This window comes from Polyodon spathula, chromosome 3 (genome assembly GCF_017654505.1).
Source record: "Polyodon spathula isolate WHYD16114869_AA chromosome 3, ASM1765450v1, whole genome shotgun sequence".
Classification (NCBI taxonomy): domain Eukaryota; kingdom Metazoa; phylum Chordata; class Actinopteri; order Acipenseriformes; family Polyodontidae; genus Polyodon; species Polyodon spathula.
Genome location: NC_054536.1, coordinates 42,019,992 through 42,047,587, shown reverse-complemented (window position 1 = coordinate 42,047,587; position 27,596 = coordinate 42,019,992). Strand labels below are relative to the sequence as shown.

The window sequence follows — 27,596 nt, the reverse complement described above, 5'->3', positions numbered from 1 at the left end:
ACAGTGCATAATAAAACCAAAATCAGCATATTACTATTTGTAATTTATTATATCATTTAGCATACCTTAAAAGAGGCAGTTGTTACATATTGCCTACTGTTTAGAATACATATTTTAATAATAGCAATCGTTTTAGGAAAGCTGACATCTTAGCAATTCCAGTGGCAAACATACACTACCTGTAAAAAGCCTACAACCCCTTGAACTTTTTTCACATTGTGTTCAGTGCCTCAGAGTTTCATGCATTTAAATGAGGATTTTTTCCACTTATCTACACACCGTACTCCACACTGTTAAGGAGAAAAAAGGGGATTTATTGAGAGAGATTATTTTTTTAAAATACAAAACTAAAAGATCATAATTGGTAATAAGTATCCACCCCCCTTAGTTAATACTTAGTGGAAGCACCTTTGGCAGCAATTACAGCTGTTAGTCTGCTGGGATAGGTATTTGGCAATATTTGACCATTCTTCTTTACAAAACTGTTCATGCTCTGTCAAGTTCCTTGAGGGAACGTTGATGGACAGCAATCTTCAAGTCATGCCACAAATTTTCGATTGGATTTAGGTCGGGACTCTGACTGGGCCACTCAAGGACATTTACCTTTTTGTTCCTTAGCCACTCGGGTGTAGATTCGGCTGTGTGCTTGGGGTCATTGTCATGCTGAAAGGTGAGCTTCTGTTCCAGTTTCAGCTTTCTTGCAGAGGGCAGTAGGTTTTCCTCAAGGACTTCTCTGTACTTTGCTCCATTCATTTTCCCTTCTATCCTGACAAGTGCCCCAGTCCCTGGTCCCCACCATGCTTCAGTAGGGATGGTGCTCTTTGGGTGCTGCTCTGTGTTGGGTTTGTGCCAAACATAACCTTTGAATTTAAGCCAAAAATTAGCATTTTACTTTCGTCAGACCACAAAACTTTTTGCCACATGGCTACAGAATCTCCTGAGTGTTTTTTTTTGCATACTTCAAACAGGATTCAAGGTGGTCTTTCTTGAGTAAAATACAGGTCAGATTTGTGGAGTGCTTGGGATATTGTTGTCACGTGCACACTTTGACCAGTCTTGGCCATAAAAGTCTGTAGCTCTTGAAAAGTTGTCATTGGCCTCTCGGTAGCCTGTCTGATCAGTCTCCTTCTTGCTCAGTCATCCAGTTTGGAGGGACGGCCTGATCTAAGCAGGGAATTGGTGGTGTCATACGCCTTCCATTTCTTAATAATCATCTTGACCGTGGTCCAAGGGATATTCGAGGCATTTGACATTTTTTTATACCCATCCACGGATCTGTGCCATTCAACAACTTTGTCCTGGAGTTCTTTTGAAAGCGCCTTGGTGCTCATGGTTGAGTCTTTGCTTTGAGATGTACTAACCAGCAGAGGGAACCTACAGGAACTGCTAAATTTATCCTGAAATCATGTGAATCACAACAATTTAATACCAGTGGAGGCCACTTCACTTGGTGTGTGATTTTGAAGGCGATTGTTTACACCTGAGCTAATTTAGGATTGCTATTACATGGGGGTGGACTCTTATCCAACCAAGACATAGTTTTTATTTTTAATTACATTTCTACAAATTTCTAGAATATGTTTTTGTTGTGGGGTAGGATGTGTAGATCAATGAAAAATTGAATGCATTTTAATTTCAGGCTAGAAGGCAACAAAAGGTGAAAATTTTGGAAGGGGGTGTAGACTTTCTATAGGCACTGTACGTTCCGAATTCAAGGGTTGTGCTGTGCACCACACTGCAGTGCAGCAATACTGGCTATGTAGTGCTGACTTTTTGACAGTACTTGTATAACTTTTCACTTATGAGACCTGTATGATAAGCAAGCATGCTATTGTACTTCAACCATGCATTATGTTTCTGAAACTTTAAATCAAATTAAGTTTTATAGCAATTCTGGTGTAGAGAATATGCAGCGTAATGTGTATTCACATCAACGGTTCCACTATCCCATCCTCTAGTTGGATAAGCTGTACTTTGTCCAGTGCTTAGGCTGTCTCTGGGGAAGGAGCCAAAGCCACGTATTTCATTGCCATTACGAATGCCTTCTTTTTAATGTATTTGTATTGAATTCAATTGAACATGTTCAATGGCATTAACGCTTGTGTTCATATTGTGACTATATGGTCAATGCTTTGTGTCTGACTTTGACATCCAAAATAAGAATTCTGACATTTTGTAGACTTAAAGTTTTACCAAATTAAATATTATAATACATTTAACTAACAATATCTTTGAAATGCAATTTTTCTCAATCAATATATTTTGAAGTTCTCAATATACAGATGTAGGTGTTATTTCTTGTCCATTATCATACAGGCTTAGTGGTGTTGGTCCAGCTGACTGAGGCTCATGTCATCAGTGTTTTGCTAGCTGATGACAACAGCAACCAGCGTGTGTTTATCTATGGAAAAAAAAAACAAAGAGGAGCAAATAAACCACCCTTTATCAGTGTCCTTTAAGAACCTCTCACTTTATGTACAGTAAAGTATGCACAATATGATAAGGACCATGTTTTCATAAAAAAATATGAGTTAATTAGACTGCAGTAAACACAGCATGTGTATTCAAAAAAAATAATCACATGGAATTTAGTGTTAATGTAGTGGGTTAGATTAATCAAGGTGTTTACCAAATACAATTCGCCCCATTTTTTTTTTTTTTTTTTTGTGAAAGGAAAATTAAACTATTAGCAAATTAAAATTAAACTATTAGCAGCATTTTGAGAACATGTGGTCTCAGTAACATGTATTGTTTCAATAAAAGTTTTTTTTTTTTTTTGTTATGCCCATCAAAGTATTTGGAGGTTGACATATACCTTAAACATTTCAGTTTTCTGAAAGGTTATTCTTTTCCTGGTGTGTGTGATGAGTGGCACTTGTTTTTCTGAAAAAAGAACCACACACACAGTTCAACACAAAAATACTAAACTTAATTTCTAAGCAAAGCCCATAATCTCTAAGACATACTTCCCTTACCACAGTATTTTTGCAAGGTATTTTTGGCAGTTTTGTCATGCTTTTCCTATATGATGCATGTACCGTTATATGATGCATGTACTGTTATATGATGCATGTACCGTAGTTCACCCTGGTTTGTCATGTTTATTGATATGCTTTACATGCTTTCACTATGCTTTATTACATTTTGCTATGCTTTACTATAGCAAATTGTATAAGGGTCCAGATGCTACCTTTGGCCTACATGTTTATATCTGTTACTTAACCAGCATGGCCTATTTAGGGCCTGGTAACTTGCATAAAATATCTCTTCCTAATTAATTTAGTTTTAAAATTTAAGCACATTGATAGAGCAAAACAACAAAATATTCTGAAAATAAAAAAGAGAGTTAAGTTAAAGTAAAAACAATTCGAGGCAGTCTTCCCAGCGACAGCGAGTGGAAGCGACAGCGAGTGGGAGAAGTACAGGCGTGGAAAAGTACAGAGCAGTTTCGAAGCAGAAAGGAGAAATTGCATCTTGAATTGCTTTAATCAGAAAACAGAGGGCATTGGGGAAACACAGCAGCAGCTCAAAGTCAAACAGCCGCGTGTGTTTTTCTGATAACAAACAAGCTGAAACTCGGAGCAGCTGATTCAAATTCAGCGCCGTTTTGAGACACGGGCGAGGGGAGGAGCCGACAGCACAGCAGAACAACGCAGTTAAACGAGGCAGTCTTCCCAGCGACAGCGAGTGGAAGCGACAGCGAGTGGGAGAAGTACAGGCGTGGAAAAGTACAGAGCAGTTTCGAAGCAGTTGGAAAGCAGGTTGACAGCTGCAGAAGAAACTAAACTTCAAAAAAAAAAAAAACCTCAACATGGTCTTCAAGCCTGTAATCTGTGACACCTGCTTGATGTGGGAAATCCGAGAAAACCCAGCGGAGCTAAACCAAGTGTGCGTAAAGTGCCGCGCGATCCAGGATTTGCATAAACTAGTAAGTATGCTAGAAATGGAGCTGGAAGAAGTGAGACAGCAACAGGATCTTGAGGAACTGGCACACCCACAATTCATGGAAGTCTGCATCACCCCTAACAGACTGAAAGCCACCAGGGAGATAGAAGGTCAGAACAGCTGGGTTCAGGTAGGCAGAAGCAGGGAAAAAAAGAAACTTCGTCAAACACAACCACCAGAAATCAAAACAACCAACAGATTTGAGTCACTTCAGAATTTTGATGAGCAGAACCAACAACAAGAGAATGAAAGGAACAACATCCAGGACCCTATTGACAGTGGTGACCAGACAGCAAAAAGAAGGGAGGTCATGATTGTTGGGGACTCCATATTGAGAAACACAGCAAGTTCAGTTCGCAGTTTGGACCCCCTTACTACAACAGTGTGCTGCCTTCCGGGAGCCTCGGTCAAGCACATCACTGAGAACGTGGACAGGCTCCTAGAACGAACAGGAGACGACCTGGTAGTAGTCGTCCACATCGGTACAAACAACATTGGAAGAGACAGACCAAAATCCCTGCAAAATAAATTCAGAGAGCTAGGAAGGAAATTAAAAGAGAAAACCAAAACTGTGGTATTTTCTGGTATACTACCCGCACCTTGCAAAGGACCATATGGACAGCTGGAAATAATTAATCAAAACGAATGGCTGAAGACGTGGTGCACACGGGAAGGCTTCACCTATCTTGATCATTGGACCACATTCTACAACGAGGACTATCTGTATAGACGGGATGGACTGCATTTAAATAACAAGGGAACTAGTCTACTCGGAGAAAAGATCCTCGAGCAGGTTCGGAAGCATTTAAACTAGAAAGGAAGGGGGGAGAAATCAACAAAAAAACAGAAGGGAGACCGCATCAAAACAAGAACAACAACTCAGGTAAGACAACCATTAAATGTATTTATCTAAATGCTAGAAGTATCAGAAACAAAATTCTAGAACTTGAAGCTACTGCACTAACAGGTAACTATGATGTGATAGGTGTTACAGAAACTTGGTTATCTGAGAGTGATGGGGACGAATATAATATTTGTGGGTATACACTGTATAGGAAAGACAGGCAGGACAGAAGAGGAGGAGGGGTAGCGCTATACATAAGAAACAGTCTTGAAGCCCAGGTGTTAAACCTGGACAAAGAAAATAAAACCGAATCAATATGGGTCAGAATAACGGACAAAAATTCAAAAGGCATAATAATAGGAGCATGCTATAGACCGCCAGATTCAGACGGTGAGCACAATAATCTGTTATACAATGACATTAGAAATGTGTGTAGCAAAGGAGAAGCCATACTAATGGGGGATTTCAACTTCCCCCAAATAAAATGGGAAAACCCGGTGGGTAGCGCGAAGGATGAAATAGAAATGGTGGAAATGACAAATGACTGCTTCCTAACACAATTTGTGAAGGCACCCACTAGAGGGGAGGCATGCCTTGATTTAGTCTTTTCAAATAACGAAGATAGAATAACTAAAACAGAGGTCAGAGAACCACTGGCAAACTCAGACCATAACATGGTCTCATTTGAAGTGTTTTTTAAATCCCCAAAAGTAAAGACTAAAGTTAAGGTTTACAATTTTAGAAAAGCAAACTATGAAGGCATGAAACAGAGACTAACAGAAGTAGATTGGAGTAAAATAGAGAAAACACCCACAGAAGAAGGATGGTTGTTCTTCAAAAATGTAGTACTAGAGGCGCAAAACAATTACATCCCTAAAGTAGACAAATCTAAATGTAAAACTAAATTGCCAAAATGGTTTAATAGATCAATTAAAAAAAATATTCAGCGAAAAAAGGCACTTTACAGAGCATTAAAAAAGGACCAAAAAGAAAGTACGCAGAAAGAGTACACGGAACTGCAAACGCAAGTCAAAAAGGAAGTTAGAAAGGCCAAGAGAGAAATAGAAATGAACATTGCTAAGGGAGCTAAAACCAATTCCAAAATGTTTTTCCAATATTACAACAGCAAGAGAACATTCAAAGAGGAGGTTAAATGTCTAAGAGATACAAATGGCAAAATCGTAGAGGAAGAAAAAAAAATAGCAAATATATTAAATGATTACTTTTCACAAGTTTTTACAAAGGAAGATACTGACAACATGCCCCACATGTCATCCAGTTCCTATCCAGTTTTAAATAACTTTAGCATAACTGAGGCAGAAGTGTTAAAGGGACTAGGAGCTCTTAAAATAAACAAATCCCCTGGGCCGGACGAGATCCTCCCAGTAGTACTCAAAGAAATGAAAGAAGTAATTTACAAACCGCTAACCAAGATCATGCAGCAGTCTCTTGACACAGGGGTGGTACCGACAGACTGGAAAATTGCAAACGTAATACCGATCCACAAAAAGGGAAACAAAACTGAACCAGGTAACTACAGACCAGTAAGCCTGACTTCTATTATATGCAAACTTATGGAAACTATAATAAGATCCAAAATGGAAAATTACCTATATGGTAACAGGGTACTGGGAGACAGTCAGCATGGTTTTAGGAAAGGGAGATCGTGCCTAACTAACTTGCTTGATTTTTTTGAGGATGCAACATCGATAATGGATAATTGCAAAGCATATGACATGGTTTATTTAGATTTCCAGAAAGCTTTTGACAAAGTCCCGCACAAAAGATTAATTCTCAAACTGAACGCAGTTGGGATTCAAGGAAACACATGTACATGGATTAGGGAGTGGTTAACATGTAGAAAACAGAAAGTACTGATTAGAGGAAAAACCTCAGAATGGAGTGTGGTAACCAGCGGTGTACCACAGGGATCAGTATTAGGTCCTCTGCTATTCCTAATCTACATTAATGATTTAGATTCTGGTATAGTAAGCAAACTTGTTAAATTTGCAGACGACACAAAAGTAGGAGGAGTGGCAAACACTGTTGCAGCAGCAAAGGTCATTCAAAATGAGCTAGACAAGATTCAGAACTGGGCAGACACATGGCAAATGACATTTAATAGAGAAAAGTGTAAGGTACTGCACGCAGGAAATAAAAATGTACATTATAAATATCATATGGGAGATATTGAAATTGGAGAAGGAATCTATGAAAAAGACCTAGGAGTTTTTGTTGACTCAGAAATGTCTTCATCTAGGCAATGTGGGGAAGCTATAAAAAAGGCTAACAAGATGCTCGGATACATTGTGAAAAGTGTTGAATTTAAATCAAGGGAAGTAATGTTAAAACTGTACAATGCACTTGTAAGACCTCATCTTGAATATTGTGTGCAGTTCTGGTCACCTCGCTATAAAAAAGATATTGCTGCTCTAGAAAGAGTGCAAAGAAGAGCGACCAGAATTATTCCGGGCTTAAAAGGCATGTCATATGCAGACAGGCTAAAAGAATTGAATCTGTTCAGTCTTGAACAAAGAAGACTACGTGGCGACCTAATTCAAGCATTCAAAATTCTAAAAGGTATTGACAGTGTCGACCCAAGGGACTTTTTCAGCCTGAAAAAAGAAACAAGGACCAGGGGTCACAAATGGAGTTTAGAAAAAGGGGCATTCAGAACAGAAAATAAGAGACATTTTTTTACACAGAGAATTGTGAGGGTCTGGAATCAACTCCCCAGTAATGTTGTTGAAGCTGACACCCTGGGATCCTTCAAGAAGCTGCTTGATGAGATTTTGGGATCAATAAGCTACTAACAACCAAACGAGCAAGATGGGCCGAATGGCCTCCTCTCGTTTGTAAACTTTCTTATGTTCTTATGTTCTTATGTTCTTTCTACACTATGCCCTTACAGATAAAATAAAAAACAAAAAGTTTTGAAAAAGAAGCTCTGTGCAATGTTAAAAATTTGTATTCACTTGAAAAGCAAAGGGGTTCAAATTAATTACAAGCATACAGCAAACATGCAAATGCACAATACATATACACATTAATTATAAATGTAAATTACATTTTGAATTTAAATAAATGCAGGTGAGGACAGACATTTTAAATGATTGATTAACAATTGTAAGTCGCCCTGGATAAGGGTGTCTGCTTAGAAATAAATAATAACGATAACATGATGAGAATTAAAAATGGCTCAATACGGGCTACTTGCAGAAATGTTAAAGATTCCTAAATGTACACAAACTTTTATTTTTATGCTCAAAACAGCAGACAGTCTAAATACTGTCCCGTTCAATTGTATATAACTCACTGATGTTTTCGCTCAGGGTGATTCATTGTCCCGCTTGTTAACATTATAAATACAGGTGAACGATGCTCGCCATGCATTTGGTCTGAGGAGGGCTTTTAGGCTGTGGTATTTAGCTTGTTATGATATAGATCTGTATTGAATGAGAAGGACATGCCATCAAAAGCAAGTGCCCTACTCTACTGTCAATAATGTGATGACAGTGAGGTAAATACCTGCTGCTGAAGTCGGAAGTGAAGACATGGGTCTGATAACCAGGGGTGTTTGAGAGCCTCTGTTGCACTTATTCGCCAACTAAAAGAAAAACACACATTCAATAAAATGACAGCATTCACATACTAAATGTGCTGAGGCTATGAGATGAAAATACACCTCCAAAGATGTCATTTATCTATATATCTATATATATATATATATATATATATATATATATATATATATATATATATATATATATATATATATATATATATATATAATGTATGTATGTTGGATACAATGCGCTCTAGTGTACTGGTACAATGCGCTCTAGTTAAGGTTTTGGGTCATTGAATAATTTACTCTCCAGTTTAGATGCTGTGGGCCTGATTTTCAGAAGGGGCATTTTAATAGAGAAAATAGAGGTCGCAGTGCATTTTCACTAGAAGTTTTTAGCCCTGCACATAATGAGGGTGCAGGGCTAAGCCCTGCATGTAAATTAAATATGTTGCATTTTGTGTATTATGATTTTAAATGTATTTGTTTACTTTTAGAACAGGTGAATTTGTGGGTGTGTTTAAACAATGGTTTGTGTGTTTTGAAGATGTCTTGAGACCTGTTTTTCACTTTGTCCCTTCTGAAAATCAGGCTGTATGTGAATAAAATGTATTTTGGGTGAGAAAATGCAATATTACCTCAATAAATACTGTACCTACTTTAATGCTAACATATAGTGTATGCATTAACTACAGCCTTACATAATTACTGTAATGTTACTTTGAACCTGTACAAAATATATGGCTCTGAAACAAATAAACAAAGAAACAGAAAATGTATTTTTCAATTCCAAAGCTGCAGATGGAATATACTTAACAAAAGGCCACTTAACACTAATGCCTTGCTATAGCAATATGAAGCATTCCGGTTCTCTCCAAATACAGAATATAATATGTATTCTATAGATTTACCTTCCAAATATTTGGTTGATAGAGAGGTAAATTGGTAGGTTAGGGGGACTAAGATGCCACCGAAGAACGCAATCGTTTATTCACCTGTCACAAACACGCATTGCAAGTGAGTGGATTCAACCATGTGTTTTTAGTTTTTTTTTTTTAACCCAAACTTATTGGTCAAGTGTTTCTGGCAGTTCCCAGATCCATTCTTTAGTTACCGCATGCAGTATATTCACAACTGACCTTTGAGCTGCCAGGAACGCAAACTCAAACTGTGCAGCAAAATTGCTATGCGTTTTCTTTACACATTCAATTTAAATATCATGCATATTTTTCAATGCATAAAACACCCAGTACACAGCTTATCTGGAAGGCTGCTGGTATATGATGTAAATGAATATCTACCACTTGTTTTTGATAAGGAGCTTTGAAATAAAGTCCTTGGCTTCCTCTGAGATGTTTCCAAATTCTTCTTCTTCAAAGCTCCACTGACAAACCAGGATGTTATTTAGTGTCTCGTTGTCATCCTCTCCAAGAAACGGAGATAGGCCACTGAGTCTGAAATAACCAATTAAATAACTCTGTTAAACTACAGCTTTTACAGAATGTTACTGTAAGTAAATATAGAGAATGATGTAATAGTCACTACTTGTAACGCCATAAAACCATAAACTGGTTTTAAAAGAGCATGTTCTTTATATTTGACCTTTGTTTATTTCTGTAGTTAGCTGAAAATCACTTCTACTGGAGTCATTTACTTACAGCATGTATGTAATCACCCCTAAACTCCACATGTCTGTAGGAAACGAGACAAAGTCATAGTTCACAACCTCAGGAGCAAGGAATTCTGCCGTTCCGAAATTCACTTTTAGCTTTTCTCTTGGTTTGTATCTAATGAAAATGAAGTAGAAATATGAAATGAAGCACTCCTTACACTTTACATAAAGGCATTCTCACATACATTATTATTACTGGAAAAGCATTATTGAAACTAGTTTAATATACATTGTTTTTCAAAAGTAATTGCTTAGCTACTGCATGATATTCACAAGTAAAATCTAATAGTAAATCATTTACCATAAACAACTAATGTATAAGTCGCACCAGTGTGTAAGTCGTTTTTGAGACAATTTCAGGAAAAAGCCTATAGGTCACACCAGTGTATAAATCACTCCCCCTTTTTAGTACCCCCTTAAACACCTAGAAAATAGACTTGTACAAAGGTTTTTACAGTAATTTATATTCAGAAAATGAGACAGTGTAACATTTTGGCATACCTTCTTGCTAAACCAAAGTCAATAATCTTTATCTTATTGGTGGCTCGGTTCACACATAGGATATTTTCAGGCTGCAGAGAAGAAAAGAAAATAGTTATTTTCTTCTGGAAGTAAAACTGAGTAATGGATACATTTGTAACTTCTATGTCTTCTTGATTTCATGCGGATTCATGGCCTTCCACATGCAGTATTTTTCCTCAAACTTAAAGGTTGACAACAAAGTCGGTTAAACAGTTCTAACAAGTGATTAAATTTGCAAAAGTTCTTGTGGCTCATTATGAGAAGATTGTGGTACTGTAGCTTGGGTGGTAGTAGTAGAATGTAACATATTCACACAAAGACCCAGATTCACTACAAAAATTCATGTGATTGAACTGGTATAATGCACAAAATTAGGGAAGGGTATTTGTCCAACACTGGTTTTGGCTCCCCAAAATACCGTTTTATTTGAAATACATCATTGTGACACAGTGCCCCGCCCCTGGGCTATTTATTTGTGTTGTAAGTTATGTGTAGTGTGTTAATGTTGGTGTACAGTCATTGGTGCACGGGATATAAATGGATCTGTGTAACATGAGTGTTTAAAATGTATATTTGTATTTAGGTATGAGGATTGCACAGCACTTCACGTGCAGGTAAAATGTAATAATATGTGAGCACAGGGAATTGCACTTTTATTAATTCACGTGCAGTTGTACCGAGACTCCAATTGAATGATTGATTAGCAATCGAGTCTTGGTATAGCTGCATAAAAGCAGCATGTTTTTACTCACTCATGTATGTTCGGTGAGTGGAGAACAGGATTGGAAACGGAGGTAACAATAATAATAGTTAAAATATCAGCTCACCGTGTTTCTGTGTAGTCTGTTTTGTTTGTCTCTTTGGCGAAGGTGCCATGTCCTGGGTTTTTGTTTGTCTTTGCAACCTTTTATTTTCTGTTTGTTCGTTATTAAATGCTGAGCGAAAGCAATCGCTTAGCTTCACCAAACTCCACCTCCTGTTTATTTTGTGCTGGTTCCTGTTTCTGGTCTGACGTCACCCACAGCAGCCGTCTTTGTGACAATCATACATCATACAGCGGCCTCTTAACTATATGAGTACCATGTCATAATGAGGGGCCACTGTATTTCAGTTTAGATACGTGCCATACACAGAAGTACAAGTTAGGAGGATTAGATGTAAAGTTGAATGATACACAAATACTTTACCTTCAAGTCTAAGTGCAGAATGTACATCTGGTGCATATATTGGACTCCATCACAGATCTGTTTGATAAATAAAACTGTGTCCAGCTCTGTTAGATAATAGTTTTCATCAATGATTCTGTCAAAAAGTTCTCCTCCATCCACACTGCAGAGAGAAATAAAAAAAATAAAAAACATGAATGCAAGTGGATATATTCAAAATATACAGCAACAATGTATGCACTGCTGCTGATTATAAACATCCAACACAGTGGGGTATATTCAAGTGATAAACAGCAGTGGATGTAAATAACCACTGAGAATTTGTGTACAAGGTTGCAATCCTTGAGTGTTTTGCTCATTTATGTTTTATTTGTATTTTTATATATACTGTGTGTGTGTGTGTGTGTGTGTGTGTGTGTGTGTGTGTGTGTGTATATATATATATATATATATATATATATATATATATATATATATATATATATATATATATAATACACAAAGATACACAACAGGATGGAAATTATATTTAGATCCTATTGAAATAAAATAAGTAGGTGTCACTGTAGAACATTTAACACACACAGTCCTTGACTACATTTCCCAACATTACAGTATGTTTATACTAAACTGCCATACCAAATACTGAGGCTAATATTGTATCTATTTCCTGAGATACAGAAAGTAACCTGGATAATAAATGTACTTACTATTCCATGACCAGTATCAGGTCATTTTTGGATTCAAATGCTGCATACAGCTGGATAAGGCTGGCATGCTTCAGCTGGTTCATTACTTGTATTTCATTCTTTACTTCCTCCTGTTATTAAAAAATATAACAATCATAAGATGCCGTAAAACAGTATTACACTAAAATTCTTAGAATGCAATTACCAGCACCACAAATAAAAAAATAAGTATATTAGATATAATATAGCTTGGTTGGATAAGTGTCCACCCCCCTTGTAATAGCAATCTTAAATTAGCTCAGGTGTAACCAATCGCCTTCAAAATCACACACCAAGTGGCCTCCACCTGTGTTAAATTGTAGTGATTCACATGAATTCAGGATAAACTCAACATTTCCTGTAGGTTCCCTCTACTGGGTAGAGCATTTCAAAGCAAAGACTCAACCATGAGCACCAAGGTGCTTTCAAAAGAACTCTGGGACAAAGTTGTTAAAAGGTACAGATCAGGGGATGGGTATACAAAAATATCAAAGGCCTTGAATATCCCTTGGAGCACGGTCAAGACCATTATTAAGAAATGGAAGGTGTATGGTACCACCAAGACCCTGCCTTGATCAGGCTGTCCCTCCAAACTGCATGACCGAGCAAGAAGGAAGCTGATCAGAGAGGCTACCAATGGCAACTTTGCAGGAGCTACAGGCTTTTATGGCCAGGACTGGTCAAAGTGCGCATGTGAAAACAATATCACAAGCACTCCACAAATCTGGCACGCAAAACTTTGTGACTCCACAAATCTGTGTGTGCTTTTGAAGGCGATTGGTTACACCTGAGCTAATTTAGGATTGCTATTACAAGGGGGGTTTTAGTTATTAGTGATTTGTATTTTTTACTCACAACTTACCTTTTCTTTTGTACCTTTGGCTTTTATGATTTTTGCAGCTAATGTGAGACCTGAAGAATTTTCAACACACTTGTGAACTTGACCAAAGCGTCCTCTGAAATAAAACAACAATATATTTATAAAACAGTTTAGGCCCTAATATTTTAAATAGCTTACCTGCACTGCCTAATATTATCAGTATCTACCGATATGGGTAGAAAACCACTGGCTATCAGTATCGGCCAAGAAAATCTTTATCTATACACCCCTAATTTTATATACTGTATCAGTACTTGGAAATTTTTGTCTGTGATTGGTTAAAACCTCATCATCATAGGAACAAAAATAGATTGAACTATTGCCTTAACATCATTACGTGACTTGGCAAAAGTCTCCTTCTCACATGTGATTGATTCACATCACTGTCAGTCCTGCCCCTTTTCAAAGGAATACCCTTCACTTCCACTCCTAACAAGAGAAAATGGCTGAATGAAAAACCTGCTAAACAATGATTGTGTGACGGAAAAAAAATTACAAAACATACTACAAAAGAAAGAACAAAACACTTAAATGGTGATTAAAACGTCACTACCACTGTTTTCTGATGTTCTGAAATTCAAACAAATTCAACTAGATGATGTAAACAAATATGACGGCGGGAATCTAAACTGTACTCTGATCTAAATCGACTGTTCAGCAGACAGGGCTGCTTCTCACATTTCAGAGCAGAAAGAACAGGTGAGATATCCTCTATTAATTGCCATTGTTCCTCATGCAGCTCAAGGGTGCTGATAATTTAATAAATGAGCGATCAGATGACACAGCTGTTATAGCTCATAGCCATTGTCATTTGTTTTTTGTCCTCTTGCACACAGTGCATGTTTTAGCTTAAGATAACTTATCATAGCACCGGTGATGTTTGCAAACTTAAGCTCAATATCACAAATCTTGCATCTAACTATATCATCCTATTTTCTCATAATGATTCCACACATAGCTTCGTTTTTACCATTCTATCTTTACACTCCTCCCTTTTCTATGACACAAGCTGCTGTGCTCTGTGTACGAACACCGAAAATCTACAGCTTGAGACTAGTTTGATAGATGAGGTTTCAGGTCGACTAATCATGCCTAACCTGACATCATATGTTGCCAAATAAAATAAAAGTTACAGGCAGAGGAGCTGCAGAGTTCAGAGGCAATGTGTAAAGAGCTCGTGTTTTGTTGGATATTTACTTTTAAAACTGAATTCAAAATTTAAAACTGAAAAAATGCTGAATACATTTTATCAATTTGTATTATACGTTAACTGCTATGTAGAAACGGTATGAATATATATTATAGTTCAACAACTTTGTCCTGGAGTTGTTTTGAAAAGCGCCTTGGTGTATATAATGAGTATATTTATATATATATATATATATATATATATATATATATATATATATATATATATATAAATTGGATTTGAAGGAAAAGATCAAAATCATTGATTTGAAAAAAAAAAAGCATAAATCATGTTTAGGACAAAAAATGATTTGTGTTTTTGTTAAATATCCTTAAGTCAATAATGTAGTCCCATTTATAACTTTGAACTACACACTAAGTTAAGATGAGTAAATATAATTTATTGGAACATGCAAAATAAAGTACATCTGTATTTTTGATATTGTGGACATTGCTATTGAAATGATACACTAGGGGGCGGAGTTGAAACAACACTGAAACATTTTTTTTTTCCTGTCACTGACAGTGCAGACACATTGAGCAGAACAAATGGGAGGAATAAAAATAAATGCAATGACATCTCGGATTTCAGTAATTTTTCAAGGTATGTTTCACATTATTTCGGGGTGACTGAGTATAAAGACAGTGATTTCATTTACTTGTTCTTCGTCCAAAGCGGCATGTCTATTTACTACTTTGGGATATACTGCAGAAAATTGGTCACTCAGTTTCATAGCTACAGCTGTACATCTGTAACTGTAAAAGCAAGATGGCTACCGTCCAATACTTTTCAATTCTGTGAGGCAGCACAGTGATTTAGAATATGTGACAAGGCTCCAACTGTCTGTATCCATCCAATATACGGACAGCTGGAACCTTGCTCGACCAATCACATTGTTTGTTTCACATTCCATTGCCAGCCCTGGATTATATATAATACATGAATGAAGGCTATATTTGTATCCTGAGCCTTTTGAAAAAAAGGCATAATACCACAGTAGTGATGTCAGAAAGTGATATTTCCTTTGGAAGAAAATATATTTGAACTTTGACCCATTCAACTCCTCGAGACCATCACTTTCAATTCAAACACAAAATGTCTTGTTTTCAATCACTCGACAACACCCACGTACAGAAATGTTCATTCATGATCAGCAAAATGAAAATACGTTTAACAAAATTATATAAAGCTGGTACAATCATATCTCAGAGAAACTGGAGAGGAATGGGAAATTAAAACAAGGTAAAAGCAATCATCCAAACAAAGCTGAAGCACTAACGAATAACGACATACGGTCTCGTAATTTATGACGTCACTGAAACCCTAGAATATTTTATATATATATATATATATATATATATATATATATATATATATATATATATATATATAATAGTGTGTGTGTGTGTGTGTGTGTGTGTGTATATATATATATATATATATATATATATATATATATATATATATATATATAGCAATACATTCGAATACCTCAATACTAATGTAATACATTTTACAAAAAGAAGCAGATGTCATTAGAATTCAATGTAAATCTACAGTGACACCCCCATCACCACAGGACTGGGAATCCTACCAGATCTCAGGGCTTTGAAGACCTAGATTAACACTTTGTGATTATTTCTCAGCTGGCACCACAGGTTCAGTTTCACATAACCCAAGCCATTTGGTATAAATAGCACACTTGACTTGGGAGTTATGAATAAAGATAACTAGCTGGTTATGCAACCTGATTTTGTGGACTCATTCTTATAATCCACCCCACCTGTCATATAATTCGTCTCAGAGTGGATTATTCAACAATAGTTTGATAAATGTCTTTACCCTCCGAGAATCTCCTTCTTGTTGAGGGTGTAGAATTGAGTTATCTCAGCTGGTTTAGCAGAGACAACCCGGTGTTCAAAGGGAGCAGGAGGAGGAGGGCTGACATCTGAAAGGTCAGAAAGCATTGAAATTACTCATAGGTTTACTGTAAATATCTGATGGCACCCATACAAAATTTGATTGCTGTGAACAGATTTTTTAACTCTTTAAATCATTCTGGTGTGTGTGTGCTTTCTGCATTATGCATCCATTTTTTAAATATTTCTTTATTGATGAATCCACAATACTCAGTGTTCCACTATTCAGAAAAATAATCTCAAGATGTTAAGGCAAGTATTTAAAACATTCATAACATGTAAAGTCATGCAGTAAAGGGTTAACAGAGCCAGTATCATGCCCATATAAAAGTTATAACAATACCTAACAATACCTGTAAGATGTATTGCTGTGCTGTTTCCTACATTTCTGGATCAATTTTTCAGCATTATCAACCTCTTTGGGCAACTTTGAAGTGTGGTGGTAATTTTTTGTTGCATTCCCTGAATTATCGTCTTCATACTTTCCGGTCAAGTAGCAGGTGCACCACTATAAAAGTCAGTATATGCATCTATTTTCACAGAGAATTCCCTCCCGCCAACTTTTACAGACAGTAGCTGCTCAGGTTGCTAGGATACCATCTACCTGCCATTACTTGCAGCATTGCCATCTGGATTGAATAAACGCAATGGCCTATTGGTTTTAGACATGTTTTATTTTTAACATCATTAAAACATATTTTCTTTGTAAAATTCTTACAGCAACGGTAATTGTATTAAATATCAAGACTGCTCTGGTTGTAAGCTGAGGTGTTATGCTGTAATAATAGAAAAGACTTACAAACACACATATTAATTATTAAAAGATCCACTCTAAGAGATGTCCCTAAAAGTATCCTTTGTACTGTATATTATAGCAGAAAGTAATAGAACAACATTTTATTTTCTTTATAAATCTTCTTCTTCTTATGGGCAAAAATATCATAATAACTGTCAGTCACATTGACTAGCATCTCTTAATTAATAATTTGTAAATGTTTATAACAAACATTCTAAGAACTTATCATTACTAGTCATTTTAAAAAAGGCTAACCTGAGTGTTGTTCTCAACTAACAAGATGGTGGTATTTGAACAGATTACTTTTATTGAGATGAGCATGTAAATCTTGATTCTTCCAGTCTTTTGAAAGCAAGTTGTTGTTATTTTTTGATGGCTGGAATTTTATTTTTGGGATCTGAATCAAAAATGCACAAATAATTTACTTTGGTAACCCAATGAATTCTCTCTGAAATGGGGAAACAAGAGAACAGCAAAACACAGCACGAAAACTTTTTATGGTAAATTAAAATTGTTTTGAAAAAAAGCATATTCTATGATAATGGATCTTTAAGACAAGTAGTTGGCACCTTTATTAACACAATTGTGGGTTACTAATAAATAGTTTGCACTTATAAAAATGGAAGAAAAATGAGTTTCCCTCACCAATAATAAACTTCTGGTTATTGTTGTCCTCTTCTAAGGAAATGCATGTTTCATTGGTCTCCTCAGCAACACATTCGGACTGGGCTGGCTCTAGAATCTCCCCTGGCTGAGGTTCTTCAGTCTCAGACTCCACTCGGCTCTTCTTGTTGTCATTCTTCACCAGATCCTCCTTGGACACTCTACGCTTGCTGCCGGTGCTGTCGTCCAAGTGTTCACTTTCACTGGCCTGCTTTCCTCCCGTTTCTTCTGATAACAGTACTTCCTTCTCACTGTCCTCATACCTGAAGAATATATTAAGTAATTAACTATTTATTTTTTCTACTTTTTACTTTCTTATCAAAAAGGAGCAAAGTGCAATACCTAATGAGAGCCTTTGATTTAAATAGCTCCAACAAAGGTGTACCCACTAATATCTGCTCAACCACAATGAATGCTAACATTGCAAAAATATCCTTTTTTTGTGCCTGCTTTTAAGAGGAAACAGTTTACATAAACAGATCTAAATAGAATTATCTTGTTTCATTCTATTTAGAGCAATATAACTTAGAATGGATAAACCTTTGTTCTATTCATAAACTGATACCACTACCTTATGATACTAGACTTTAGCCTTTAGGTTCACCATTTCTAGAAGCAACAGCATATATTTAACCAATGAAAAGTTACCTCTGAAGTACCACAGTACAATTTTTGTTTATCCCACCAAGGATTTCATAGAGCTGTGTTTCTGCATGGAGCCCATTCTCTGTTTCATCTGCACCTTCCAAAAGGCAAGTATCTGGAACTGATTCTTCTGTTGGGGAAACTTCATCTGCTTCAGTTGTTTCTTCTGTCTCTGTTTTTTCTTGTTCATCATCTCCTTCTTCTTCATCCACATCTTCATCTTCAAATTCAGACAAGGATTGTGCCTCTTTTTCTGTTCCATCTTCCTCCTGATCCTTCGTTTTGGATGCTTCCCCAAGGTCGCCTTGTTCCTCCTTCACCTCATCTTCAAGTACTGTACCATCTGATATCAGTGATGTAAGAGTTTCTTCATGTTTCTTTTGGCTGTCCACCTCAGTGGTGACCATCTCCTGCTTTCTTTCTTCAGCAGGACAGATACCCACAATGGCTAAATCATTGGAAGTGACTGGAACAAGTAACTCTTGTGTCTGTGTATGGACAGCAGTAGACTGGACCTCCTCATCTACCACTTGAGTTTTTTCTTGTGGCAAAGGGATCTTCTCTGATTTTTCAACATTTTGTTTGTTTAGCTTTTGAAGTTTTTCATCCAATATCCAATCATTTTTCTGAGCAGCCTCTGTAAATAAACAAAAGTTCCCAAGTTAGTTCTTCAGCATCTTACTGTACTAAGCTATGTGAATCCCTTCAAGGCCCATAACAATATAGCAGTTTTAGAAGTTTCATTATTTTTCGGTAATAAAGAGTTTTATCTTTGCTTAACTGATTTTAGTGTGATCTAGGCAGAACATTATAATGACTGAATTTCATTTTAGTTATTCTTATGTTTTAAATATACTTTTTTATGTTATTTGCTGTCTTAAATTCAAGTAAACTACATTGCATTGAGCAGGAAATAAGGCTAATGGATAAGGTTCAGAATTCTTTTGAATTTTACTTGTAGCATCTGGGGGTTTCTTCTTTTTCTGGGATTTCAGCCTCTTCAGACTTGAGTATGACTTTTCCTTTACATCTTTTGCTTTGTGATCCCTCGACTGGAAAAAAAAACAGAACTACAGTTTTGATCTGGTGGAGTAATATGTCAACACATGTTATACATATTGGAAAACATTTGTAGGAAGTAATCCTTTAATGCTTGAATTCATCAGTTTTCCAATTCAACTCAAAACTCTTTGTCAAAGAGAAGGAAGAGAACTGGATTTCTCAAGAAACGTGGATTCATCAAAGAAACGTTTTTCTAATTGAAAGTCAATTACATACAATACTAATATGGTTTAATTTCTAAGATGGAGGGAAAACTGACTGCTTCCTAATACAATTTGTCAAGGCACCGACTAGAGGGGAGGCATAGCTTGATTTAGTCTTTTCGAATAAAGAAGACAGAACAACTAAAACAGAGCTATGAGAACCATTGGCAAGCTCAGACCATAACATGGTCTCATTTGAAGTGCTTTTTAAAACCCCAAATTAATGACTAAAGCTAAGGTTTACAATTTTAAAAAGGCAAACTATAATGGTATGAAACAGAGACTAACAGAAGTAGATTGAAGTAAAATAGAGAAAACATCCACAGAAAAAGGATGGCTGTTTTTTTTTTTTTTAAATGTAGTATTAGAGGCGCAAAACAATTACATCCCAAAAGTAGACAAATCTAAATCTGAAAAAAAAATGCCAAAATGGTTTAATAGATTAATTAAAATAATATTCAGAGGAAGAAGGCACTTTACAGAGTGTTTAAAGGGGACTAAAAACAAAGTATACCGAAATAGTACTTTGAACTGCAAACACAAGACAAAAAGTAAGTTAGAAAGGCCAAGAGAGAGATAGAAATGAAAATTGCTAAGGGGGTTAAATTCCAGTTCCAAAAAGTTTTTCCAGTAATATGACAGCAAAATAACATCTGAAGAGGAGGTAAAATGTCTAAGAGATAAAAATGGTAAAATCATAGATGAAGTCAAAAAAATAGCAAATATATTAAATGATTACTTTTCACAAGTTTTTACAAGTTGGATATGGTCAACATCCTCATAAGTTGATCTGTTCCTATCCAGTTTTAAATAACTTTAGCATAACAGAGGCAGAAGTGTTAAAGAAACTAGGAGCTCTTAAAATAAACAAATCCCCTGGGCCAGTTGAGGTCCTTTCAATAGTACTCAAAGAAATGAAAGAAGTTATTTACAAACCACTAACCAAGATCATGCAACAGTCTCTTGGCACAAGGGTTGTACCAACAGACTGGAGAATTGCAAATGTAATACCAATCCACAAAAAGGGAGACAAAACTGAACCAGGTTAACTACAGACCAATAATCCTGACTTCTATTATATGCAAACTTATGGAAACTATAATAAAATCCAAAATGGAAAATTACCTATATGGTAACAGTATCCTAGGAGACAGTCACCATGGTTTAAGGTAAGGTGAGATCGTGTCTACTAACCTGCTCGATTTTTCTGAGGACGCAACATTGACAATGGATAACTGCAAAGCATATGACATGCTTCATTTAGATTTCCAGAAAGCTTTTGACATTCAAAATTATCTAGACAGCATTCGGAACTGGGCAGACACATGGCAAATGACATTTAATAAAGAACAGTGTAAGGTACTGCACGCAAGCAATACAAATTTGCATTATAAATATCATATGTGAGATACTGAAATTGAATAAAGAATCTATGAAAAATACTTAGGAGTTTATGTTGACTCAGAAATGTCTTCATCTAGACAATGTGGGGAAGCTGTAAAAAAGGCCAACAAGGTGCTCGAATATATAATGAAAAGTGTTGAATTTAAATAAAGGGAAGTAATGTTAAAATTGTACAATGCATTAGTAGGACCTCATCTAAATATTGTTTTCAGTTCTGGTCACCTCACTACAAAAACGATATTACTGCTCTAGAAAGAGTGCAAAGAAAAGCAACCATAATTATTCTGTGTTTAAAAGGCATGTAATACGCAGACAGGCTTAAAGAATTTAATCTATTCAGACTTGAACAAAGAAGATTACGTGGCAATCTGATTCAAGCATGCAAAATTCTAAAAGGTATTGACAATGTCGACCGAAGGGACTTTTTGACCTGAACAAAGAAACAAGGACCAGGGGTTACAAATGGAGATTAGATAAAGGGGCATTCAGAACAGAAAATAGGAGGCACATTTTTTACACAGAGAATTGTGAGGGTCTGGAACCAGCTCCCCAGTAATGTTGTTGAAGCTGACACCCTGGGATCCTTCAAGAAGCTGCTTGATGAGATTCAGGGATCAATAAGCTACTAACAACCAAACGAGCAAGATTGTTGAATGGCCTCCTCTTATTTGTAAACTTTATGTTCTTATGTTCATTGTATCCGAATCTCATTTGCTAGTTTATTTGATACGTGTCCATTCTGCAAACATTCTGAATCATCTGGAGCAATATCTAAGACTTTGGGGACGTATATTGCAATAACATAGTGCTGCTATAATTGTGGGTAGGTCCCTTCATTGGTTGGAAATGAGAACAACTCCGTCTTAGTTTTCTTTTCCTAGCAACCACTTACACAGAACAGAGGTTTATTTATTTATTTATTTTTAAATTTTTTTGAAATGCAACATGCAAAGGAAACATGTACAATGTGAAATGTCTACTACACAAAATGAAAGCAGGTACAAGTCCCTTCCATATGGAAAATTAGAAAGACCATGTTTGTTGCACGGAGGTACGTTTCAGAACATGTGAGGGAAGTCATGTTTTTTGGCTCAGAAGAGATGCTTGAGAACGGTGATTTTGAACATTTAGCAGTGTGACATTATGCAGATGTTTGGGCGCATACAGATTATTTTACAATGACCAAATACATTTGGATAGTTTATGTTTTATTTTTCATGTAGTGCTGATGTACACTTTAAGTCACTGACCTCCCCCAGTCATCCCCCAATATCCAGCTGCTCTTGTGTTGTATCAGTGAAAACAGGTGGTAAACTAGTCAAAGGGTTGGCATGTTGTCTTATGAAAAACTTGATCTGAGTATTAATGTATAAACTGCTTCAAGGTTGTTTTAGATGCTATAAAAGAACACACTGTACTACAGAATCAGTGATTGATTGAGTTCAGAATGTGTAACACACACTGTTAAAATGGACAGTCTGTCTTCATATGGGAAAGGAAGAAATATTCTTCCTTTGCGGTTTATGAGGTAAGCCATGTAATAATACAGTTTAATGACTATCCACATTAACTATTTTACATAAAATGAAGCAAAATATACAAATGACTATTACACTAGCCAACAGTGTACAAGTAGAAGTGAGTATGTATATGTATTCATTCTCTAACAAGCTTGTATACTGCAAGCATGTTTCCATTTTTAATATTTGTGGACCAATAACTTTTAAAATGACATTTGCACAGGAACTGTAAATCAACATATATCTGTCTATCAGCATACCAGGTAAATTAGCTTTAGTATTAAAGAATGCATTTCCAGTACCAATGGTCCCCATCACTTCCAAGTCTCTGATTAACAAAAGCTACAGATTCAGCTTTTAATTAAAGGCCTGTACACCAGTACCTTTTAAACTCTGTCTGAGGAAGGAATTGGAAATAAATATAAATATATTGATATTGAGGTTTTCCATAGTGGAAATCTTAAATTGTGCAGTAGGCTACTTACTTGCTTGTTTGTGTGTTTTATTTCCAGAGATCTTAATTCCTGTATATAATAAAGTATCCTGTGTTATTCCTTTCTGATTATGCATCATTTTTGCTATAGTGTCATCACTTTATGAGAAGTTCCATCAATTAAACAAATCTAAATATGCAATAGTGTAGCAACGGTTAAAAGTAGACTCGTTCCCCAGAGGGGATTAAATGATAATTAAGCAGATCAGCTGTATTTTAATCTGAAAATACCAAAGCTTGTCCTACAAGAGTCATGCAAAATGTCCCCTAGTCACGCTGACTCTTCAAAAGCGCCCGTTATCTGACCCCTATGATAGCACCAGAGAGGCCCCAACTGCAGCCTGCGGCATATCAATGTACACATTTCAACACATCAGTGGAAATTATTAATATTCTAAGCTTTAAAACTTTTTTTTTTATTTTTTGAATAATTGCTAATTATTTTATTATTTTCTCCCAATTTGGCATATCCAATTATTTTAAGGCTCAGCTCACCGCTACCACCCCTGCACTGACTCGGGAGCCTCGAAGACAAACACACGATATCCTCCGAAGCGTGTGCCGTCAGCCAACCATTTTTTTTTTCACGCTGCAGACTCACTGTGCAACCACCTCAGAGCTACACCATCAGAGTACAACCCAGCTCTGGGCAGATTACAGGCAAGCCTATAGGCACCAACTCAGACTACAGAGGTTGCTAGTGCATGGTGAGCCGAGGCCATCCTGGCCATCCTGGCCAACTCGGCTTCCCATTAGGGAGAGGAGGGAGCTGAGGAAGCAAGCTAGTGTTTGTGCTTGCTGGCTTCTTTTGGTTTGCTGTTTTGTGGTTTTTATTTCATCCAGTGAAGGCATCGCCCAGCCTGGAAACCTTTATTTTTGTAAGTCTTGTTCTGTGACTTTCTATTTGAGCTTAAATACCTTTGTTTTGGCCCTTGTGCCCTTTTATTTTGTGTTTATTTATAATAAAAGTATTATTTTTTTGAACTGCAGTCTGTCTCTGAGCCTCTATCCACTTGCCAGCCTGTCACACTACCTGACACCGTTATTATAGATAAACAGGTTTGTCCAGTTGTCCACTGCTAATATTGTAATAAAATTGAAGCACAACATTAAACTCAACATTTTCAATCCAGCCTCACAGTTGCAGTACTCAATTCACTGCCCCTGATGTTTAGTTCAACTTCTCAGGTCTTATACTGTAAGTTGTCTTTGAAAAATCTCTGCAGGTAGGACAACGGCTCAACCCTCTCTTACATGTTCTCCATATATTTACACCCATGTGCTCGGTGTTGTATGTACACATTTATTTAATGGAATATTATTAATGTCTTATACTAATAAAATAAATTAGAATGTACATGTTTTAACACACACACACATAAATCTCAGTAAATGTTGACATTTGTATGTCTTTTTAACATTAGAGCAGTTGTTTCCCAACGTTGTTATAACTGCGGCTTAGGATAGCAACCTGCTAGACAAGGTATTGAGCTGTATTTTATTAAGCATGGAGCCATCTATAGTTATGAGGTCTCAATGCTGGCAGAAGACAGTAATGTTTCAACTGGCTGGCACTTTGAGAAGTTATTAGCTGGCTAGTGGTACTGTAATATGTTGTACCTTATCATGTTTTGGAAACTTGATTTATGGAGGACTATACTTCACAGGTCAGTTGGAGTGCACGGTGCTGGTGCACATGAGGGAAGTCACAATAGTATGCCAAGACATTTGCTTTGGGAACTTCATGTCCTCCGGTTTTCCTCCACCTATGCCAACCTGTCAGCTTTTAAAATAATTTTGCAATGGAACGTGTACTTGAGAGCCAGTATTGCGTTACAAGTTTATATATAGTCCTTTGTTTTTTATTTTTAACTGATGCATTGGTTAGGGTTTGCTCCTGTCTGTCATGCTATGAGCGATATCTGCCAGGTTGTTTCAGTGCATATCATTTAGATAGACTTAATGATGCAGATGTAGCACAAATAGCTGTCATGGTGGGGAAGGAGCTGTCATTGGCAGGGAAGGAGTAACGACAAGGACCAAAGGAAAAGGTTTAAACAAAATCCACAAAACCTTAGGCTGGGCATTAGCCTTCACTACAAAGTTTTTCAAAATAAACAGCACCACAATAAAACAAAATAAACTCACCGCAAAATAACTACTTCTCCCCAACCCCAACCCCAACCCCAACCTCAACCCCAACCCCCCCCCTTCTAGTAAACCAGATATGCACATACTGTAGTGCAGGGCTTCTCAAACTCGATCCTGGGGACCCCCTGTGGCTGCTGGTTTTCATTCCAACCGAGCTCTCAATTACTTAACTAGACCCTTAAATGAACTGATAATTTGCTTAATTAGACCTTTTTACTTGTTTTCAGCTCTTGAACAGTTGCATATTTCAAGTTAGCTATAACATTTGAAAAGTAACTTGAACTCTGTGCCAATATGAGTTGGAAAGGGATTTTAAATCTCAAAAAAGAAATGTTGAAATTGCCCCAGTGTATATTGTTCATTGTTGCATGTAATTGTTCTCCAACTCTGTTTTAACTGTTTATTGTGCTAGCCAGCCACTATAAAAAAGCATTAAATGAACTAAATGAAAAATGAATTCTGAAACCCAGTACTGGGTGTCTGGTCATTGCTAGCTCATATGAACACAGTGTATATTCATTAGCTTGACTGGACTGCTTGTAATTGATAAACATGACTGGAGGTTTGAATTATTGTTTGTTTTCAAAACAATGTTGGAATTTGTACATTAATATATTAATTCAGTAGGCCACGGTAGTTTTCTAGATCGATAATATATATATATATATATATATATATATATATATATATATATATATATCTATATATATATATATATAGATGTATAACTACAGATAGATGTCCATTGAAGGGAACAACTGACCTTTTCAGTTTTCTTATTCACGACTGCACTTTTGTCAGAGGACTCATTCTTCTTGGTACTTATTTGTTTATGCTTTTGGTTTGCTGCTCTCTCCTCATTGGCGGCACTCCGGTTCGGAAAAACCTGGCCTTTAAGAATAAACTCAAGAATTCTGGAATTCTTAACCGTTTCTCCGATGAAGCTTATGACCTGCTGGATGCCAATAACTATTTTTTCCATCCCATCCAATCTTGTTGCCTCTTGCTGTGTTCTGTGGTTCACAGTGGACAGCATATTCATCATTTCTACACATATTTCTTTAATCCCCTTGGAAGTTTCCACCTCCTGGGGCTTGCTAGTAGCTTGGATGGTTTCTTCTTTGTCCACCTTCAATATCTCAACATCATTTTCGATTTTGACAATATCTTCCGACATGCTGTCAAGCTTATGGAGAAACTTTTCTTGAGTGGTGATGAGTTTGTCTATTTTGCTACTTAAAGAGTCGATCTTGATATCCATTAGGTTAAAGCTGTCCACAGAGTTTTTGCTTGACACCGCAGGCAGCCTGTGTGCTGTGCCAGTGGTGGCGTTAGTCCCTTGGTTCTTCATGGCTTTTGGGTCATAGACCTTTGCCATTGTGTGGACCAAAGTGGAATTCTGCTTCACTTGGGTAGTCATATTCTTTATTTAAGATCTGCTTGCAGTCAACAAAGTCCACAATGTCCTCAGGTGATGACTTTTGGTAGTAAAAACTTTTTTTTGTTTATTCAAAAGTGGTGGTTGCTCAGGAAATTTTTCTGCAAGTTTACATCAAATGTTGATGTCTTTTTACTAACCCCCCCTCCACCCAAAAACCCCCCCCAGCTTCTTTGTGCAAGTAAAATCCAAGTAGCCAACAAGTTTAGGTGTGACCATACAACATAATCCATCTCAATAATTTAGGAACGATTAAAACACTGTCATGAGTCATCCAGCATATTAGACCCTTCCTTGTTTTCCCTGTTCTCCATATGAATGTTCTTTACCTCTCTAACACTGAGTGGGCATTAGGAAACATAGAAGCTACCCCCCCCCCCCCACCACCACCAAATGCAGACCATTCCATGACGTCTGCAATGGAATGAACAAGGCTATTTGAGCCCACACGGAATTTGACAGAGGGATGGCTGTATGATATCTGAGATGGTTTAAGTGCTAAACCACTCTGGCAGTCCTGCTGCTAGGTGTCAATAAAACTGGGACAAAAAGTTTGCAACACAATCTTGGTGTTTTGTGGAATCATTTTGAGAAAATAAGACGACACAGTTAGATGCAAGATGTGCAATATTGAGCTTAACCCTCTGCGGTCCTATATCAGACCAGGTCCGACATTACAATTTTCCCTTTCCATTACAAAAAGATGTAAAGCACAGGTCTCTAGTCGTTTTGCTGAGAAAACCTTTCAATGGCCAATTGAGACAGATAGGAGCCGAATGAAGCCAAAA

The 27,596-nt window shown here is 36.7% G+C and overlaps 1 protein-coding gene across 1 annotated transcript; it reads right to left on the bottom strand.

Moving 5' to 3' along the window:
* Positions 1–1,627: 1,627 nt before the first annotated feature.
* Positions 1,628–27,114, bottom strand: LOC121313105 (myosin light chain kinase 2, skeletal/cardiac muscle-like). The gene is made up of 14 exons (XM_041245275.1): positions 26,134–27,114; positions 19,493–19,589; positions 18,541–19,174; positions 17,875–18,155; positions 16,357–16,462; positions 13,308–13,401; positions 12,428–12,537; positions 11,739–11,880; positions 10,531–10,601; positions 10,016–10,144; positions 9,659–9,811; positions 8,318–8,396; positions 2,816–2,883; positions 1,628–2,401 (listed from the first exon to the last, which is right to left on the bottom strand). Exons 1-13 carry the CDS (start codon positions 26,788–26,790, stop codon positions 2,842–2,844), a joined length of 2,595 nt encoding a protein of 864 aa, XP_041101209.1. The 5' UTR covers positions 26,791–27,114; the 3' UTR covers positions 1,628–2,401; positions 2,816–2,841.
* Between the last annotated feature and the right edge of the window lie 482 nt (positions 27,115–27,596).

Excerpts from the sequence above, each read along its gene's own strand:
- LOC121313105 (XM_041245275.1), bottom strand. The coding sequence starts at position 26,790 with ATGACTACCCAAGTGAAGCAGAATTCCACTTTGGTCCACACAATGGCA. Across the intron at positions 8,397-9,658 it reads CTCCTTATCAAAAACAAGTG|TTGGCGAATAAGTGCAACAG; the intron begins GTAGATATTCAT and ends TTTTTCTTTTAG. Across the intron at positions 2,884-8,317 it reads ACTTCCGACTTCAGCAGCAG|AAAAACAAGTGCCACTCATC; the intron begins GTATTTACCTCA and ends TTCTTTTTTCAG.